Source organism: Arachis ipaensis, chromosome B8, assembly GCF_059453495.1.
Source record: "Arachis ipaensis isolate K30076 ecotype BB chromosome B8, ASM5945349v1, whole genome shotgun sequence".
NCBI lineage: Eukaryota > Viridiplantae > Streptophyta > Magnoliopsida > Fabales > Fabaceae > Arachis > Arachis ipaensis.
The window spans coordinates 116173387-116193056 of NC_142443.1; the positions used below are offsets into that span (position 1 = coordinate 116173387).

General features: G+C 34.5%; 1 protein-coding gene across 1 annotated transcript; it reads left to right on the plus strand.

The window, feature by feature from the left end:
- Positions 1–13601: 13601 nt before the first annotated feature.
- Positions 13602–14534, plus strand: LOC107611367 (uncharacterized). Its single transcript, XM_016313303.1, has 3 exons — positions 13602–13660; positions 13793–13940; positions 14046–14534. The coding sequence occupies exons 1-3, from the start codon at positions 13602–13604 to the stop codon at positions 14532–14534; spliced, it is 696 nt and encodes a 231-aa protein (XP_016168789.1).
- Positions 14535–19670: the final 5136 nt, after the last annotated feature.

Consider the following 19670-nt stretch of genomic DNA (forward strand, 5'->3'; position numbering starts at 1 on the left):
ATGCCCTGCCACCAATGCTGAGCCTCGCCTTGTAGTTGATAAGTTCAAAACTCAACCCACTGCTCTTCAGGAATCTGTTAAGCCTGTAATGCTCGCTCTATAGCTTGAATCCAATTGTCGGCATCGGTAGGGTTTGAGGTTCCCCTGAAGGTCGGAGGATGAACCTTCAGAAAGGAGGAAAGCGTCATAGGACCCCCATCGCCGTTGTTGCCATTATTTCCATTGTTTATTTGGTTTCCCTGGGCTTTAGCTATCGCCTGTATAGCTGCAGCCATGTTCTCTAGGGCAGCCATAAAGTCTACAGGGTTAGGATTATTCCTTGTCACTTCAGGCATTACATTTCCTATTCTGCCTCTACCTCGCCCGCGTCCGCGTCTGCGAGTCGACATCTGGTCCCTATACACACCAAACAAGTGATATCAAGTTGATCAGTCTCAATATCGCAAGTCTAGTGCTTTAAGTCCCAAATGCATGCCCATGAACGTTTATGCCACATATATCAGTTAGATATCCTAATAGCACATAGACACATACACAGAGAATTTACAGAAGCATAGTCAGTTCGTCCTCAGGCTCTATAGAAACGAATTGCTCTGATACTATAATATAACACCCTACTACACAGAGCTTTACGCTTAAGTCGTAGAATAGAGGTAGTGTTCTGTTACGGACCTCTAATCAGAAAATACATACGTATAATAGTGGAAAAATATAATATACTAGGAGCCTTGAAAAACAGGTAAAGCAAAATCGTAAAATAAAAAGCGCAACGCTCAGGAAACGGAATTACTTGCGTGTTAAGAAACCTAAATATCATAGATAGAATAAGCAAAAGAGTGGATAGATAGCCAAAAATACAGCATAACTAGCTCCTAACTCAACCTGCGAAGCCAAGGCTGGCCGGAGAATATTTACATACATATACAAGTATCCCGAAATACCCAAAATACAGAAGTAAAATCTTAACTCTCCTTTAACCTCTATAAGGGACAAAATAATCATGTTTCTTGGAGAGAAATCTAAGTAGCTAAGTACATATATATAAACTGATAATCAAAAGAACAAGGACTACTCCGCTCCAAGAATCCAAACGCCTAGCGAGGAGCCTCTCGACCTGCATCTGAAAATAACAACACAGTATGGGGTGAGAATCGGAGGTTCTCAGTATGGTAAAGGTGTCACACATATAATATATAAGGTCATGGGAATACCAGAGGCAGTCCTAGAATGCCAACACCCAGTCACAAAGCTTAATTCTAGACGGAATCCATAAAAAGGGTAGGTATTCTACGGAATTCTAATCTTATCCACTTAAACTTAACTATAACACCGAACCGATCCACCTTTCCTCCGCTCCACCATCACCAATGATTTAGTAGAGACAAACAACCAAACAATTTCAAGCACAAATAGAAAACAGGTAGTGCATGTAGAAAATATAACAATTAGCATATTATATATTCAGTTTAGCAATCCCAAGTAATGCATAACAGACAAAACAAACAGAATGCACATGATGTATGCCTGTCCTAAGGTTGATGAGGCTCATCTGTCGGTTATCCAGCCAACCCGACATGTCCGAAAACCTTAGACTGTCCCTTGTCGCGCATCCCCACGAGTCTATGCATAGATTTCTCATTCATTCATCATTTATACAATCGTTCATTCATATATATCTTACTCAATGGGATACATCCATTCCCGATAATTTATACGTGCCCAGTCACCCTTACGACGTAAGGTCAACAGAGTATCGAGTTTCAACTTGGAACACGTAGTGGCAAGCCACGGTTCTTTTACCCAAGGAAACTCGTATCTCAGATATCATTAAATTCATAAGCCGCATAATATTCAAAATCATTCACATTCATCATATAATCATTCATCTTAGCCATAGCAACATATGTTCATTTACCCTTCACATCATTCTCTCATAATTCATCATGTTTACCCATTTCTTCATTCCCAAGTTACCTCAAATTCCTAACTTCAACTAATTACTAAGCTTACTAGTAAGATCTAGGATTAAAAGGATAAAAATAGAGGTTTAGAGGTTCGAAACCATGTTTGAATCATAAAAATACAAGTGTTGGAAAAATAGAGTATGTGCGGACGCACATAAGTGTGCGTGCGCACATCGGCCAGGAACTTCTTAGTGTGCGTGTGCCTCACCTGTGCGAGCGCTACCAGCAGTATACATGTCCTTCTGTGTGCGTGCACACCATGGCGTGCGTGCGCACCATGGCGTGCGTATGCTCGTTTTCTATAAAACACAAGGTGTGCGTGCGCACAAAGGCGTGCATACACACAAGTGAAGTTTTTGTTACCGCTGGGTGTGTGCGCACACCAGTGTGCCTAGGCACACACTAGAAATCCTGATTCTGCTGTACTTTAAAAATTTCAGTTTTTTTTGCACAAGATTTTTGGCGTCCATAACTTCCTCTACAGAATTCAGTTTTTCACAACATTTATACTGTTCTCAAGCTTATGAAACCCTCTTTTATTTGAAACAAATCTCATCTTCATCCAAATTTAGAGATTCGAGTTATGAACCACCAAAGTTCATTAAAAATCAATTTTTCCAAAAATTACCAAACCCCTATTTTTACGAAAATCTCATTCCATACCTGAACATTTCACAATTAAAGCATTACCAATACTCAATTCCACACCTTCCGTTCATTGTACAACACACCGCACCCAATATTCTTAATCATTCAATAACTTCCTACATATACACATACATCTTTACATTTCCTCAATCCAAATCAATGGCAAATATACTCATGCATATACATAATTCCCTTGTCACACATACCAACATATACACTTAACCCTTTTATTCAACAATTACCAATAATAAATACTCCACACCACTCTCATGAATGGCTCAACATTTACATCATGAATTACTAATTTATATCAAGTACACTAAATCAATCTCAATCAAAATCAATTGAATTCATCATCAAACACCAACACCACACTTTCAACAAAATCATCAATCACTACTCATTCTCAATATCATTTAATAAATCCATCAAAGTTACTAAACATTAATATAATTACACATTTCAACTTATCCTAGGGTCATCTAGCCTAAGTTTTCACAGAACATGATATATTAAATACGCGAAACCTAAACCATACCTTGGCCGATTTCCGCGTTGGTCCAAGGCAACACTTAAATCATACACATAGCCCCAAACTCACAAAACCATCAAGATCTTGGCGCCAATCCTTCGCCAAGCCTTCAAATGTCCACAATTCAATCCCAATACTTGTATATACACACCTAGTTCACACCTATCATACATATATGATTCAATATTTAGAATTCACATGCTCAAAACCAAGAATTGGCCAAGGCAAGAATTCTCACCGTACCCATGGACCAAGAGAGCCAAAATCCACAAGCTCCATAAGCTAATTTGAACCTACAATACCAAATTTGACAAAATCTCATTATAAAGACACAAATTTCGAAAGTCAAAAGGGGGTAGAGAATCTGAGGTTTGATTATGGCTTACTCGTAAAATTGATCTGATAGAAACGTAGAGCTCGACGCGCTGGACGCGTGGCCGCAAACGGTGCGGCGATCGGAGCTCGAACGAGGAAGTTATGGTGGATTAAGGTGGTGGTGAGGGTTAGGAAGCTCTCCTCTCCCCTTGGCTATTCAGCGTGTTTCTTTACTGAATGGGGAAGGAAATGGGCTTTTGTCCATTTAAGTGATGGGTCTGGTTAGGCCGACGGGCCCGGTTCAACCAGTTCAGCCCGTTTGACCCAATTTTGGTCCAAATTCTTTGAAATTAGTGTCAAAATTTTCGTTTTAAAGAGCTCTATCCTATTTTAATATTAGATTTAGATTTATAATTTATCTAATTAAAATTTAATTTATTGAGTAATTATTTACTAATTTTAACGGGATGGGTTGTGCGCCTGGCACCCCGCCTGCATGGTTTCAGCCCAACTCTCTGGTGTTCGTACCAGAGAGGGCCAGCATCAAATATGACGCGTGCGCGTCGGTCATGCGCACGTGGCAGGTAGAAATTTTTTTTTCAAAACAGAGGTAAATTCGCAAAATTGAAATGTATCACACACATGTAATGAAAGAAGGATAGCAAATAAAATAAAATAAAATAAAAATTATGGAAAAGGAAGATCATACCATGGTGGGTTGTCTCTCACCTAGCACTTTTAGTTAAAGTCCTTAAGTTGGACATTTGGTGAGCTCCTTGTCATGGTGGCTTGTGCTTGAACTCATCTTGAAACTTCCACCAACGCTTGGACTTCAGATAAGCTCCAACATTTCCAAATAAATTAACCAAGCCTTAATGAAGTTCTTCACAAGCTTTGAGCTCCCAAAGTTGATCCCTTGTATGCCGAGATCCCAAATCTTATTTCTACACCAGTCTTCAAGTTGATCATCTTTGTTCCAACCGGGTGGCAAGCAATCCGAATTCTCTATAAGGCATCCAAACAACTTTCTAGACCCAAGAAATCTAGCTCTACACCAACCTTTGCATTTAGACTTTGAGCATGCAACCATATTGAACCTTGCATGACAACTCCAACCACTAACCATCTCCCTTTTACTCTTAAAGCCACAAAGAGCTCTAAGTTGACCATCCATCTCAAGCAACCCATATTCAAGTGGGAAGGTAAAGGTTAAGGATAAGAATTTTATCCACTTGAATGTTGTGTTCGATGGTAATGGCTTGGGGAGGTATTTCCAATGATCTTGCAAGCTCCACTCCCTTGTGCTCTTCCTTGATAACTTCCACCTCTTGACATGCTTCCTTCACTGCAACCTCTTCCTTATCAAGTTCTTCTAATTTTTCTCCATCACTCAAGCCATAAGCTAGAGGTTGAGAAAAGTCTACCTCAACATCACTCTCGAATTCACTCGGAGAAGGTTTTTCAAACTCAAGGGGTTCAATTGCAGATGCAAGTTCATCACCAGGAGGATGTGATGTGGCATCTTCATCATCAAAGGAACTTGTTTCTTGCTTGATTTCATCCAATTCTTCATGGGGAACATGCATTGCAGGTTGTGCACTATTCTCCTCAACATCAATTTCAAGCTTCTTGGAGGGAGGTTTTAGGACTTGAGATTCCTATGGAGGTTCCACATCTCCTAAGTCTTCAACCACTTCTTCCTCTTCAACAATTATAGCTTCCTCCAGTTGTTCCAATACAAAATCCTACTCCTTGTTCTCCACCGGAGTTTCTAATCTCTCCTTCATGCTACACTCTTCTATTGATTCTCCACAATTGGCAATGGGAGTGCTTTGAGTGCATGAGTATTGGGAGGCCAAAGTGTTTACTACCTCGGTCAAGGTAGCCATAAATTCTAGTATCCTCCTTTGAGTTTCACGTTACTCTTGAAGTAATAAAGTGAGAGAATCATCCATTGGGGCTTGGGGTGGATAGGAGGGTTTATTATTTGGGAGAAAGGGTTCATAATAGGAAGGTGGTTCTTCTTGGTGGAAATATGGAGGTGGTGTATATTGAGGTGGTGGTTCTTGGGAGTAATTATGTTAGAATTGTTGTGGTTCTATAGATTTTGTTTCATAATGGTCACAAGGGTGAGGTAAGGAAGGTTGGTTGTATGATGGATATGGGTCATAGGATGGTGTTTGGTAAAATGGGGCTTGTGAGTATGGTGGTTGAGGACTATATTGAGGAGCCCGGGTTCATAGGTATATGGTGGTGGTTGTTGATTGTCACAAAGAGGTCCACCATAACCATTGTCTTGGTATGCATCATGGAATGGTTGTTGCTCATAGTACATTGGAGGAGGTTGTTGCCAAGAGGGTTGATCAAATCCTTGTGGCTCCTCCCATCTTTGATTGTCCCATCCTTGATGCAAGCCTTCATTGTAATCTCCACTTCCGACAACATAATTGTAACCACATTCAAAGCCAAAGGGGTGAGAATTCATAATAGCGAGAGAAAATAAAAACAAATACTAACTAAAAATAAGCAAACAAAGTTCTAAAACAAGCAAAAAAAAACTAACAAACACACCAAAAAATCAAGATATTTACAATATTAACATATAACCAATAACAAGGCACACATTTGCAATTCTCCGGCAACGCCGCCGAAAACTTGACAGAGGAAAAATATTGGTAAAGAATTTCTCAAAATAACTTCGTTGTAAATATAGATCTAAACTGAAAATTAAACCTCAATCAACGTTTAATTAGGTTGTCACAAGTATAAACCCCAATAAAAATAAACCGAAGTATTCAATTGGGTCGTCTCTCAAGGAATTGCAGGGAAGTATGTTTATTATTGGTTATGATGTACTTCTTTTTGAGGTTTTGAAATAAGGAACAAGAAGATATAAATTGCGAGAAAAATAAACTAACAACTAAGAAAGGTCCTAGCAAGGATTGAGAATTGGAATTCCTATCCTCATTATCATCATCAATTGTAATGGTAAGTGGAAATCGCTTTCACTTAGTTATCCTCTAACAAATGAAGGAAAGTCAAGCGAGCAAAATCAACTTAAGTTCACAAGTCCTAATCAAAGACTAGATTTAGTTAGGCTTAAGCCAACTAGCAACTTTCAATCACCAATCAACAAAAGAATTTTGATAACTCAAGAGTCTCTAATTAATCAATCCAAGTTAAGAACAAAAAATTCTATTTTAAAATCCAACCAAGCATTTGATCAAACACTTGGAAGACACAAAATAAAAGCATAGAAAAGTAACAAGAGAATGTAAAATCTAAGACTAACAATTGCAAGGAATCAATAACAACAAATGAAGAAAGAAGCAATAAACATGAAATACCTCAAATTGCATTAAAGGAAATTGAATCTAACGAGAAGAATTCATAAACTAAATTGGAAAAATAAGAAAATCAACAAAAGAAGAAAAACTAAGATATTAGAACAATAAAAGGTAGAAGAAAACTAAATTAAAGCAAGATAAAATTCTAAAGCTAAGAAGAAATAAGACTAAAACCCCTAAAACCTAGAGAGGAGAGAGCCTCTCTCTCTAGAAACCTACATCTAAAACCTAAAGTGTGAATGAATGAAAAGTGAATGAATCCCCCTTCTAGCTTCACTCTGCAGCCTCTTGTCCTCATTTTCGGGCCTGAAACTGGGTCAAAAGTAGCCCAGAAATTGCCCCCAGCGTTTTCTCGTAACTGCAGCACGTGACGCTCGTCACGCGTATGCGTCAGCTACGCGTACGCATCGCTGGATATTGAACTTGCCATGCGTACGCGTGGATCATTTGTCTGCTGCACCGGTCACGCGTACGCGTCATCCATGCATGCGCGTTGAGGCCAGCTTCTCAAATCCTCAATTTCTTGTGTTTCTTCAACTTTGGCATGATTCCTTTCCATCCTCTAAGTCATTCCTGCCCTATAAAACCTGAAAACACTTAACATACATATCACGGCATTAAATGATAATAAGAGAAGATTAAAAATTAGCAAATTTAAGGCCAAAGAAGCATTGTTTCAGTCATAGCACAAAATTCGGAAGAAAACTTAAAAACATGCAAATAATGGTTGAGTTATTCACTTAGCCAGACAAGCAGAAAATTGTGTTTTGAGAGTTTAATTGCATTAAATAGTAAATTCTGAGAATTAGAAAGCAAGCAGTAAACGGGTTGTGAAGATTATATGAGAGAACAGTTAAGGTTTCAAAGTTGTTTATCTTCCGGATTTCTATTTCTTACCAACTATTTTAATTATGCAAGATTCAATTCATGGCAAACTATATTTGACTAAACCCTAATTCCTTAGTAATTTAGTCTCCTCTAACCTAGTTAACCGCCAATTTCTTGGTCACTTAATTTTAATTAGAGGTTTAAGTCCAATTCTAGTTTATCAACCACACAAATCCTAATTACCCAAATATAAGAGGATTATATGTCACGTATCCTGTTAAGTCCAGATAATTAGTGATTTAGGAGAAATTGTTTTTAAGCTATTGTTCAAATAAATTACTTTTCCAAGATTTAACAAGAACAAGTTAGAATAAGGGTTATTCTTCCGATCTACCCAAATCCTTAAGATGAAGAACGAAAATCAATTCTTGAAATTGAAATCAATACATTAATTAAAATAGAAGAGTAATAGTATTAATCCATAGAATAAACAGAGCTCCTAACCTTAACAGTGGAGGTTTAGTTACTCATGACTTAGAGAGAAAACTAGGGTTTCAAAGTATAAACTGTAGAATGAGGTGCATAAGAAAGAAGAGAGAACGAAGTGCTGAATCTTTTTCCTTTTATATCTAATCCTAATTAATGTAAAATATATTTTTTAAAACTAAATAATATCTTTTCCTATTGTAAAATAAAATAAAGTTTAATCAAAATATATTGAAGATCTTCGTTGTTGGCCGCTGTAGAGACGTGGGAACCACTGACTTTTCCAAAGTTGGTACCAAACTTGGGTTAGCGCCACTCCACCCGTGTCCAATAATCAATAATTCTTAATCCTTGGCGCCACCAAGACACCATGAATTGGGAGTTTGTAATGATCATGGAGTCAAATTTGGAGAATCCCAAGTTTGGCGCTACCAAGTCCGTGATTCCAAAAGAAAAGTATAAATTATAATATCTCGTTAGAAAGCTCTAGAAGTTAGTTTTTTAATGCCACTGGAACCGCATCAATTGGACCTCTGTAGCTCAAGTTATACCCGTTGAAGTGTGAGGAGGTCAGGGTTGACAGCATCATCCACTTTCTTCCTTTTTTCCTATACGAACTCTGTTAAATCCGTCCGAATGCTATCTGAAATAAATCAAATTGAACACAACTCAAAGTAGCATTCATATTGACTTAAAATACTTAAATCATAATTAAACTTAACAAATTTAAATACAAATTCATTAAAAAAATAGAAAAGATACTTACACATTAAATAGTATAAAGAAAAATGTGAGGAGTACTTTAATCGAAATGGAATTTCAACCAGAATTTCGATTTAATAAAAAAATTGATTTAAAAAAAATTGAAATAGTGAAATTTCTCTTCTCTCTATATTTTCTCTTCTCAAAAGAAGAAAAAGTGAGGTTGGAAGTGAAAGAAGAGAGAGAGGCCGACGAGTCCTTAGTCGAGGTAGGAGTCATTTTTATTTATTTATTTTTCCTTAATCCTATCTAAGGGCCAAAATTCAAGAGTGCCTAATAATTCAGTTTGCATACAAAATATTTTATCATTTTTTTTCGTTTCTTTTTACTCTATTAGTAGTATTAAATAACTCAAAACATATTTAGTTACCTGTGTGATAGAGGTATTTATTATCTTAATAAAAATTTTATCCTTGGACTTTAAATAATTTATCAAATTCAAAATTTATCAGCTAACCATTTAACTGCACTTATAATATTTGGTCAGTTCAACCAAACAAAACAAATAGTTTGTATGAACAACTTTATTAATTAAATTTTAAAAAAAAAAAGCTTAAAACATAAGAATTTATATTAAAAATAACTGATAAATAAATTATTTTATATTTAATTTTTTAGTTATAAAGATATTTATTATAAAAAAGAGAATGATAAAAAAATTTTTGTTATAAAAAAAGTTTTTTTTAATTTCTTTATAAATACTTTAAATGACTTTTTAAAATTATAAATTAATTTTAAAAATTATATCAAATATTAATATTATAATTTTTTATAAATTAAAAATAAAAAAATCGTTTGTAAACTTATCCAAATTCATCCTAAACCTCTACAAATCTATTTTAAATTATTTTAAATTACAGAATTAGCTAATAATTTTTTTAGTTTTTATATCTCCATTATTTTTGTAATGGCTACTAACTATTAAATTTCCAATAATACAATGGGTTTGGTATTGTTATTACTTTACAAAATTTGTTTATTTTTCGTTTTTTCAAAAGTTGTTATAGTTATAATTGATAAAATTTCTTTTACTATCTAAAATAATTAATTATATTAGACATAAATATGATAATTAAATTAAGATATTTATTAAGATATTTAGTTATATTAAATTTTTAAATTTTGAGTGATGAATACTGTTTTTGAAATGCATCACTACTAGTACTTTTAAAAGCACATAAAAAAATTTCCAAAATCAACAGCACAAGCTAAACGTATGAATTTTTTAATTTAAGCAACATAAAATACTGAGTTATATACTTTTAAAAATACAAATACTTTTCCAATAAGTAATACCAAACACGTACTCTTATTGTTTTTAAGATCTGTCACTTAGGTCCAGTAAGTTATTGCAGAGGTCCATTATTAATTAAAAGCTACCATTAGCTTTTCAAAACAAATTATTTTTATTTACATCTTTAAAAGTTAGAGTCATATTAAGTAGTTAAAAATTAATTTTTTTTTATAAATAATTGATATACATCTTTTTATTATTTATTTTTCTTATTACCTATTATTTTTCTGCGTGTTTGGAGTCATTAATATTCTTTTCAAAATCAATTTCAGTTTCTTCTAAATTAAATTCCTAAAATTCTTCAATCACATTATTACCCATTAAAATACAATTTTTCTGTAGAAATTATAAAGGTTAAATTCAAAAATTTTAACAACTTTTATTGCACAACTCATATTTTACGTATAAACTATTAGAAGATAAAAAATAAAAGATAAGATATAAACAAAAATTAAAAAATAAATTTTTAAAAATAATTATTAACTCGTCATATTAAAATCAATAAATAAGCATACATATAAATATTAAATAAAAATATTAAAATAATTAAAATCATGACCTATTAATGTACATATGAGATAATTTGAAAAATACAATAAAACACATAGTTTAAAATTTGGTAATATTAATTATAAAAATTTATTAATTATAGACATCATATGTGTAAAATTATGAATATTATTAATACAAAATTATGGATGTTATTAATATGAAATTATCGATGTTATGCGGATGAATTTATGGATGTTATGAGTAAATTTATCAATTGAATAAATTAATTTAAGAATTTGACATTTTTTCAAATTCAATTATGAAAAAATTTAAAAATATCTGTGTTAATTTGATAGTTACTTATGCAATAACTAAAAAATAATATGTGTATGGATGTAATATCTAATAAACATGAATTTAATTTTTAGATGTTAGTTGTATGTAATTATGGATGTTATGTATATGAACTTATGAATGTTATGTGTATGAACTTAGTTAGTACAATATAATTATAGATGTACAAAAAAAATTAAATCAGTTTATTACCATACCTCATCAAAGCTCGCTAGTGTGGTTTTTCATATTCTCGAAAATTGATTGACGGACAATAATCTCATCAGGTGAGTTTGTCTGTTGTTCAAATTATTCTTCAACTCCTTCTAGTAAATTTCCTTGACCTATTCCAATTATGCTTGTAATTGAAATAGAGTTGTGATTTTTAGCTAGAGAGAATAAACAACCTTCATGATCCAGATTAACAATAAAAAATCTATTAAACAAAAAGCTTTCACATTTGTCAATGTTTGCAATAATAATAAATGAATTAAAGAAAATAAAAATTAATTATAATTAAAATTATTTAATGAATATTATTACTATTTTTAATTGTTATTAGTCATTATTGTATTCTTAAATATAAGATTTGAATCTCTCTCTAAAGATGCCATTTTTTGATATCTATTTATTAATTAAACATAAAAGAGAGAATCATATGGCATTATAACATTCAAATTATAAAAGAAAATATTAAATAGTGATTACAAGAATGTCTAATAGTTAAAGATATGATATTATAATTAATATCATTAATAAGTGAAATTAATAAAAATATGATAAGCAAATTGAAAAAGAGTGAGATAAAAAATTAAAATATTATTAAGTTATATAAATAAAATAAATTATAAAAAATTTTAACTAATTATAGTTAAAAATTTTTGGTTACCAAATTCTTTCCTAAAAGTTAATGGTTAATGGTTAAGAAACACATACCTCTATTTATATTGAGCAACCTAGTTTGTTATCGCTACTATTTACTTTTTTATATATAAAAATATTATGTGTACAATAAAAATTAATTATCAAATAATTGGTATATATTTATATATAAAAATATATAATATATTTTAATTAATTTTTAATATATATTTTATATATATAACTAATTTAATAACTAATTTTTTTGTGTGTATATCCCTAACACAATTATTTTATATATAATCCCATTATATTATTAACAGTATTTCTGTCAACTTTTACCAACTCTTATTTATAATTATGTTTAATAAAAGTGTCTTTATAAATATGTCTAATAAAAATATATTTTTTATAACTGTATTTAACAAAAATATTTTTATAAATATTTTTTTGTAAATATATCTCTTTATATATATATTTAAAATATAATAATTAATTATTATTAACAATAAATTAACAGATAATATATTAATATCCTATACTTTTCTTTCTATATATAATCAAATTTTACTTATGAAGTATTCCATTCCTTCACTAATAACATTACTTAGAAATTAAAACTACATACAGATGTACGTGTCAATGAATCAGCTAGTTTATCGAGTAGGTTCAACCGATTAACATACATATAATAACCACCTTACCTTTGCATTGCTATCACAACAGATCATTCACGAACCAGATTGAAGGGCAACCTCTGATCTGATCGATCTCCCATGTAACCATGACGTGTGTCGAAATATGCATTGCAACTTGCAAGTCAGTCAGATATACCATAATAATAATAATAATTATATGTAATGTCTCATGAAGCATATATAGCATTGGTGGTAGGCAATCAGGCTAAGATGTCACAATCGATGTAGAGCAAAGCAATCATGGATGGGGATCCCCTAAGACATAGGGCAGCGCGTTTCGGAATCTGTATTTTCGACCTTAAATAGGTTCTAGAAAAGCTTTATATCGAATTTCTTTCATTTCATAAAAATGATTTTTATTTTATTTATAAGTACGTTTGAATAAAAATTATTATGATCAATTTAAATTAGTTAGTATCATATATATATATATATATATATATATATATCTGTATATTTATTAAAAAATTTTATATTTTTAATGTTTTAATTCTTCTAATATCTATATATATTCTTGTATATTGTATCTTTTTTCACACATTAAATAATACACAAAGCACTTTTTTTTACATTATCTTTTTGTTTCTAACATGATATCAAGAGCATAAGTTTCTTTTTCTTTATAAAAATTAGTTCATAGTTCTTTTGCTTTGTTTCCTCCGTTAGTTTTCTTTGTCCTTTATTTTTTATTCTTTTCCGACGCTTTGGTTCGTCAACGCCGTTACTACCGTCTTCGTCTAGTCGTCACGATTTCAACGCATCCAGAATAGTCACCGGACGCGCCACTTGAAGTTCGTTGTTCGGTTTAGGTTCTTCCTCCCTCCAGACGCCTCTAGCGCTGTTGGATCTACGCCCAGGATCAACGGCCCCGCAACGCACTACGTGTCATGCAACGACACACCCCACGGACCCGCTTTCAACCCGCGCCCCTACCGGCCCGACCCAACCCACCTTCAGACTTGCGTGCCTCATCCTCGGCGCGTCAGTGTTGACGTGTCTCCCTCCTCCTCTCACGATCGCCAGGTGTCCTTCTCTGCTGACATGATAGCTGACGTGGTTGCTAATGTGGCGGACAGTGGGACCTTTCCTAAGATTTTTTGGTGAGCTCTTTTCGATCCTGTCCTCCGTTTTCTTGTTTTTTACCCGATTTGCAATTTCTTATCTTTTTGTCTTTGTTTCTGCTATTATTGAAAAACTGAATTTTTTCAGCCTATTCCTGTTATCCTTAATAGCTCCAATTATGATCATTGGGTTAAAGCTATGAGAGGATTTCTTAAAGGGAGAAAATTATGGTACTATGTGACTGGTAATGTTATTTGTCCTATTAAGCCAATTGTGACTAAAAAATCAAAAGATGGGACCTCCAAATCCAAGGAGGATGTTGATGAGAAAGACTTTACGGAGAAATTGGAAGATTGGGATAGTAAAAATCATCAGATTATCACTTGATTTTGCAACACTTCTACTGCATGCATTCATTTACAGTTCGGGCGTTTTGAAACTGCTAAAGAGGTATGGGATCGTTTGGCAAAATGTTACACTATTTTTAATCTCTCCTATCAATACCAACTCCTAAAGGAGCTTCATAGCCTTAAGCAAGAATGTGGACAAGCAGTTTTTGATTTGCTTCCTCAGATGAAACTTATTTGGGATCAATTGACCTCTTGTGAGCCTGTTCTTAAAGACTCCACTGATGCAAAGGCATATAAGGATTATCGAAACCGAACACGTCTCATACAGTTTTTTATGGGACTTACTGATGACTATGAGTTGGTTAGAGCTTCTCTTCTTCATCAAAATCCCTTGCCTACTCTTGAAGATGCATTTCCTCCTCTTAAGTATGAAGAAACGCACTTGGGATTGACTCACCCTAAGAGTGAAACCGTCTTTGCTGTCACATGCGGAAAGGATAAATTTTGTCAAAATTGTAACCGTTCTAGACATTCCTTCTCAGACTGTCCTTCTATTAAATAACGTAAATGCAAACAGAAAGGTCATATTGGCTCGAATTGCTTGAAACTATTCTACCATTATTGTAAGCTCTAGGGGCACTGGTACGAAATTCAAAGTCCACAACCTAACCGGCAAGTGTATGTACCACTATTTCGTGGTACCTTTTATGCTGAATTGAGTGGATTTTATCCATTATTTTCACACTTATTCATATAATTTGCATGTTTTACATTTTTCTTCCTAATTTTGTGCTATGATTGAAAATATGCTTCTTTGGCCTTAAATTTGCTAATTTTAATTCTCTCTTATTGCCATTCGATGCCGTGATATGTGTGTTAAGTGTTTTCAGATTTTATAGGGCAGGAATGGCTTAGAGGATGAAACAGAAGCATGTAAAAGTGGAAGGAACACAAGAAATAAAGTATTTCAGAATCTGGTAGCGATGCGCACGCATGGGTGACGCATATGCGTGACAGAGCGTCACATGCTGCAATTTACAGAAAACGCTGGGGGCGATTTCTGGGCTGCTTTTGGCACAGTTTCAAGCTCAAAAGTGAAGAATAGAGGCTGCAGAGTGGAGCTGGGAGTGGGAATGAATCATTCACACTTTCATTCACAATTATTAGGTTTTAGATGTAGTTTTCTAGAGAGAGAGGCTCTCTCCTCTCTCTAGGTTTTAGGGTTTTTAGGTTTAGCTTTTCTCAAATTCAGATTTCTACTTTACTTTAATTTAATTCCTCTTCTACTTTTATTTGTTCTAGTACCTTAGTTATCTATTTTTCTTATTGATTACTTTATGTTGCCAATTTAGTTTATGAATTATTCTTCTTGTTTCCTTTAATCCGTATTAATGCAATTTATGTTTCCATGTTTATGATTGCTTTCTTTACTTTGTTGTTATTGTTTCCTCTTGCAATTGTTAGTCTTAGATTTTGCTATGCCTTGTTAATTTTCTATGTTTTTACTTTATGCCTTCCAAGTGTTTGATAAAATGCTTGGTTGGATTTTACGTTAGATTTTTATGTTCTTAGCTTAGATTGAGTAAATTGAAGACTCTTGAATTGTCAAAGTCTCTTGTTGGTTGGTGATTGAAAGTTGCTAGTTGGCTTGAGCTTCACTAACTCTAGTCTTTGATTAGGACTTGTGAACTCAAGTTGAATTGCTCACTTGACTTACCTTCAATTGTTAGAGGTTAACTAAGTGAGAGCAAAAGGCAATTACCATCACAAGTGACTATGATAATGGAGATAGGAATTCCAATTATCAATCCTTTTTAGGACTTTCCTTGGTTGCTAGTTTTATTTCCTTGTCATTTACATTCCTTGTTCAACATTTAAAACCCCCAAAAATACTTTTCCATAACCAATAGTAACATACTTCCCTGCAATTCCTTGAGAGATGACCCGAGGTTTAAATACTTTGGTTTATTTTTATTGGGTTTGTATTGTGACAAACAATTTAAACATTGACTAAGGTTTAGTTGTCGGTTTAGAACTATACTTGCAACGCAATAATTTTTGTAAGAATCTTTACCGACATTTTCCTCTGTCAAATTTTTGGCGCCGTTACCGGAAAATTGCAAATGTGTGCCTTATTATTGGTTATTGTGAATATTGTGAATATGTTTGCTTTTTTGTTTCTTTGTTAGTTGTTTTTAGTTTTAGGAGTTTATTTTCATTATTTCTTATTAGTTTTTGTTTTTATTTTCTCTTGCTACTATGAATTCTCACCCCTTTGGCTATGAGTTTGGTTATAATTATGTTGTAGGAAGTGGAGATTACAATGAGGATATGCATAAAGGATGGAACCATCAAAGGTGGGTCGAGCCTCGAGCATATGATCAACCTTTTTGGCAACAACCTCCACCAACATACTATGAGCAAGAGCCATTCCAGGATGCATATCAATCCAATAGCTATGGTGGACTCCCTTGTAGTTACCAACAAGCCCCACCATATGCCTATGAACCCCTTCCTCAACATAGTTTTGAACCACCATACTCACAAGCCACCTACAATCAAACACTTCCAATTGACCCTAACCCTTATCCACCATACCAACCACCATATGAACCATACGAACCATACATAGAACCAACCTAATTCCAACACAATTACCCCCAAGAACCACCACCTCAATATACACCATCTCCATATCCTTATCAAGAAGAACCACCTTCGTATTATAAGCCCTTTCTCCCAACAAATGAATCCTCCTATCCACCCCAAACTCCCATAGATGATACCTTTAGTGTTATTCGCCAATGGCAAAGAGAGTTTTAAACCACACTTACCTCTACTCTCACTAGTCTCACCTCTACTCTCCAAACTCTTATATCCCGTGTGGATCCATCCTCTACCCCCAATACTCCACCCTCGAGCTCTAGTGCACTTTCTTTTCACCCATATCCATCAATCCAAGAGCCATACGATCCCAATTATGCTGGTATCATAGAACAAGAGAGAAGGGATCGTCTTAGGGACTTAATGGATCGGGTTCACGCATCTATACTTCAGGAAAAGCAAGAGGAGGCCCAAACGATGGAGGTATGAGAGACCCTTGAAGATGAAGGAATAGTTGAAGAATTAAGGGAGGTTGAACAAGAGGTGGAAGTCATGATAAACCCCATTTTCAGGGTTTATCTTGTGTTGGATTTAGAGCATTTTGCTAACCTTTTCTCACATTTAGCCAATGATTTAGCATGATTTTGCGATCTCTCCCTTATTTGTGCTTAAGTGTAAAAAGCATGCTTTTTGGCCTTTGATTAGATAACTTTACTTTCTACTTGATTCCATAAGATGCCTTGATGTGTTTGTTAGTAATCTCAGGTTGAAAAAGGCTAGGAATGGATCAAGGGAGCAAGGAAGGAAGCATGCAAGTGGAGAAGATCATGAAAAGCCAAAGAGTTGAACTCGGCCATGGACGCGCGCGCGGACCAGGCGCTTACGCGCACTTTGCGAAATCGCCCATGGACGCGTACGCGTGCTGTGCGCGTACGCGTGCTGTGCGCGTACGCGTCGGTGTTGATTTATGATTTTTTTAATGAAATCGTGGCCAGCGAATTCTCAAGGCCTGTAGGGTCCAATCCAAGTCAACTTTGGTGCCAAAAACACTCAAAAGGACCAAGGATTGAAGGGAGGAAAGGGGGGATGATCATTATAACACACATAGGGATTAGTTTTAGTCTTAGCTTTAGAGAGAGAAGCTCTCACTTCTCTCTAGGATTAGAATTAGGATTAGGTTTAGTTCAATAATTTAGATCTAGGTTTCAATTCATGCTTTCCTCTTCTTCTACCTTTCAATTTTATGTTGTTACATTCATCATTCTTCTATTGTTGTTATTTCTTTCTTCTATTTTGTTTGTAGATCTACTCTTGTTAATTCTATTTTCTTTTAATGCAATTTGAGGTAATTCATGTAGATCTTATTTTCTTTAATTGTTGTTATTAATTCTTTGCAATAATTGTTGTTAGATTTTATTGTTGTTATCCATTTACTATGCTTCTCTTTAGTACCTTCCAAGTGTTTGATGAAATACTTGGTTAGATTTTAGTGTAGATTTTGTACCTCTTGGCCTAGGTGGAGTAATTAGTGACACTTGAGTTATCTAATTCCTTCGTTGATTGATAATTAGAAGTTGCTAATTGATTTGGATACCACTAAAGCTAGTCTTTCCCTTGGGAGTTGGCTAGGACTTGTGGAATCAAGTTGATTCATCCACTTGACTTTCCTCCATGGTTAGAGGTTAACTAAGTGGTAGCAATGGATAATTTGTGGTCACAATTGAGGAGGATAACTAGGATAGGACTTCTAGTTCTCATATCTAGCCAAGAGCTTTGTTAGTTGTTAGTTGATCTTCTTTGCCATTTATATTTCTTGTCCAAAATCTCAAAAACCCCAAACATACTCCATAACCAATAACAAGAATACTTTATTGTAATTCCTAGGGAGAACGACCCGAGGTTCCAATACTTCAGTTTATAAATTTAGGGGTTTGTACTAGTGACAACCTAAATTTTTGTATGAAAGGATATTTGTTGGTTTAGGAACTATACTTTACAACGAGAATTTATTGTAAATTCTAAACCACACAAAAGTCCTAATCATCAAGTCATCAAGGAGGAGCTGGATTTTGTACTAAAGCAAGTGGAGAACGCCGAAATTATTGAAGAAGAAGAAGCGGTTAAAGATTTAGGAGATGCGGAACCTCCATGGGAATCTCAAGTCATAGAGCTTCCTTCTAAGACGTTTGAATTTGATGTTGACGAGGGTGTACAACCTCCAAGGCATATCATAGTTGAAGACTTTGAGGAGGTTGATCATTGGTGCACAAAATCGTGATCGTTCGTTCCTCGGTAACGGCGCCAAAAACTTTATACGCGCGTTCAAAATCTTAGTTCTTTGTCACAACTTCGCACAACTAACCATCAAGTGCACTGGGTCATCCAAGTAATAAACCTTACGTGAGTAAGGGTCGATCCCACAGAGATTGTCGGCTTAGCTTGAAGCAAGCTATGGTCACCTTGTAAATCTCAATCAGGCGGATTCAAATGGTTATGGAGATTTGATAATTAAAATATAAAATAGGATAGAAATTCTTATGTAATTCATTGGTGAGAATTTCAGATAAGCATATGGAGATGCTTTTGTACCTTCTGAACCTCTGTTTTCCTACTGTCTTCATCCAATCCTTCATACTCCTTTCCATGGCAAGCTGTATGTTGGGCATCACCGTTGTCAATGGCTACATCCCGTCCTCTCAGTGAAAATGGTCCAAATGCGCTGTCACCGCACGGCTAATCATCTGTCGGTTCTCGATCATGCTGGAATAGGATTCAGTAATCCTTTTGCGTCTGTCACTACGCCCAGCACTCGCGAGTTTGAAGCTCGTCACAGCCATCCCTTCCCAGATCCTACTCGGAATACCACAGACAAGGTTTAGACTTTCCGGATCTCAAGAATGGCCGCCAATAATTCTAGCCTATACCACGAAGACTCTGATCGTAAATCAGGAGGCTAAGAGATATGCATTCAAGCTTGCTTTCATGTAGAACGGAAGTGTTTGTTAGGCACGCGTCAATAAGTGAGAATGGTGATGAGCGTCACATAATCATCACATTCGTCATGTTCTTGTGTGCGAATGAATATCTTAGAGAA

Bases quoted from the DNA above. Each gene is read 5' to 3' on its own strand.
- LOC107611367 (XM_016313303.1), top strand. From the start codon at position 13,602: ATGATAGCTGACGTGGTTGCTAATGTGGCGGACAGTGGGACCTTTCCT. The intron at 13,661-13,792 runs GTGAGCTCTTTT...TATCCTTAATAG, and splicing joins ACCTTTCCTAAGATTTTTTG to CTCCAATTATGATCATTGGG. The intron at 13,941-14,045 runs GTTGATGAGAAA...ATTCATTTACAG, and splicing joins CCTCCAAATCCAAGGAGGAT to TTCGGGCGTTTTGAAACTGC.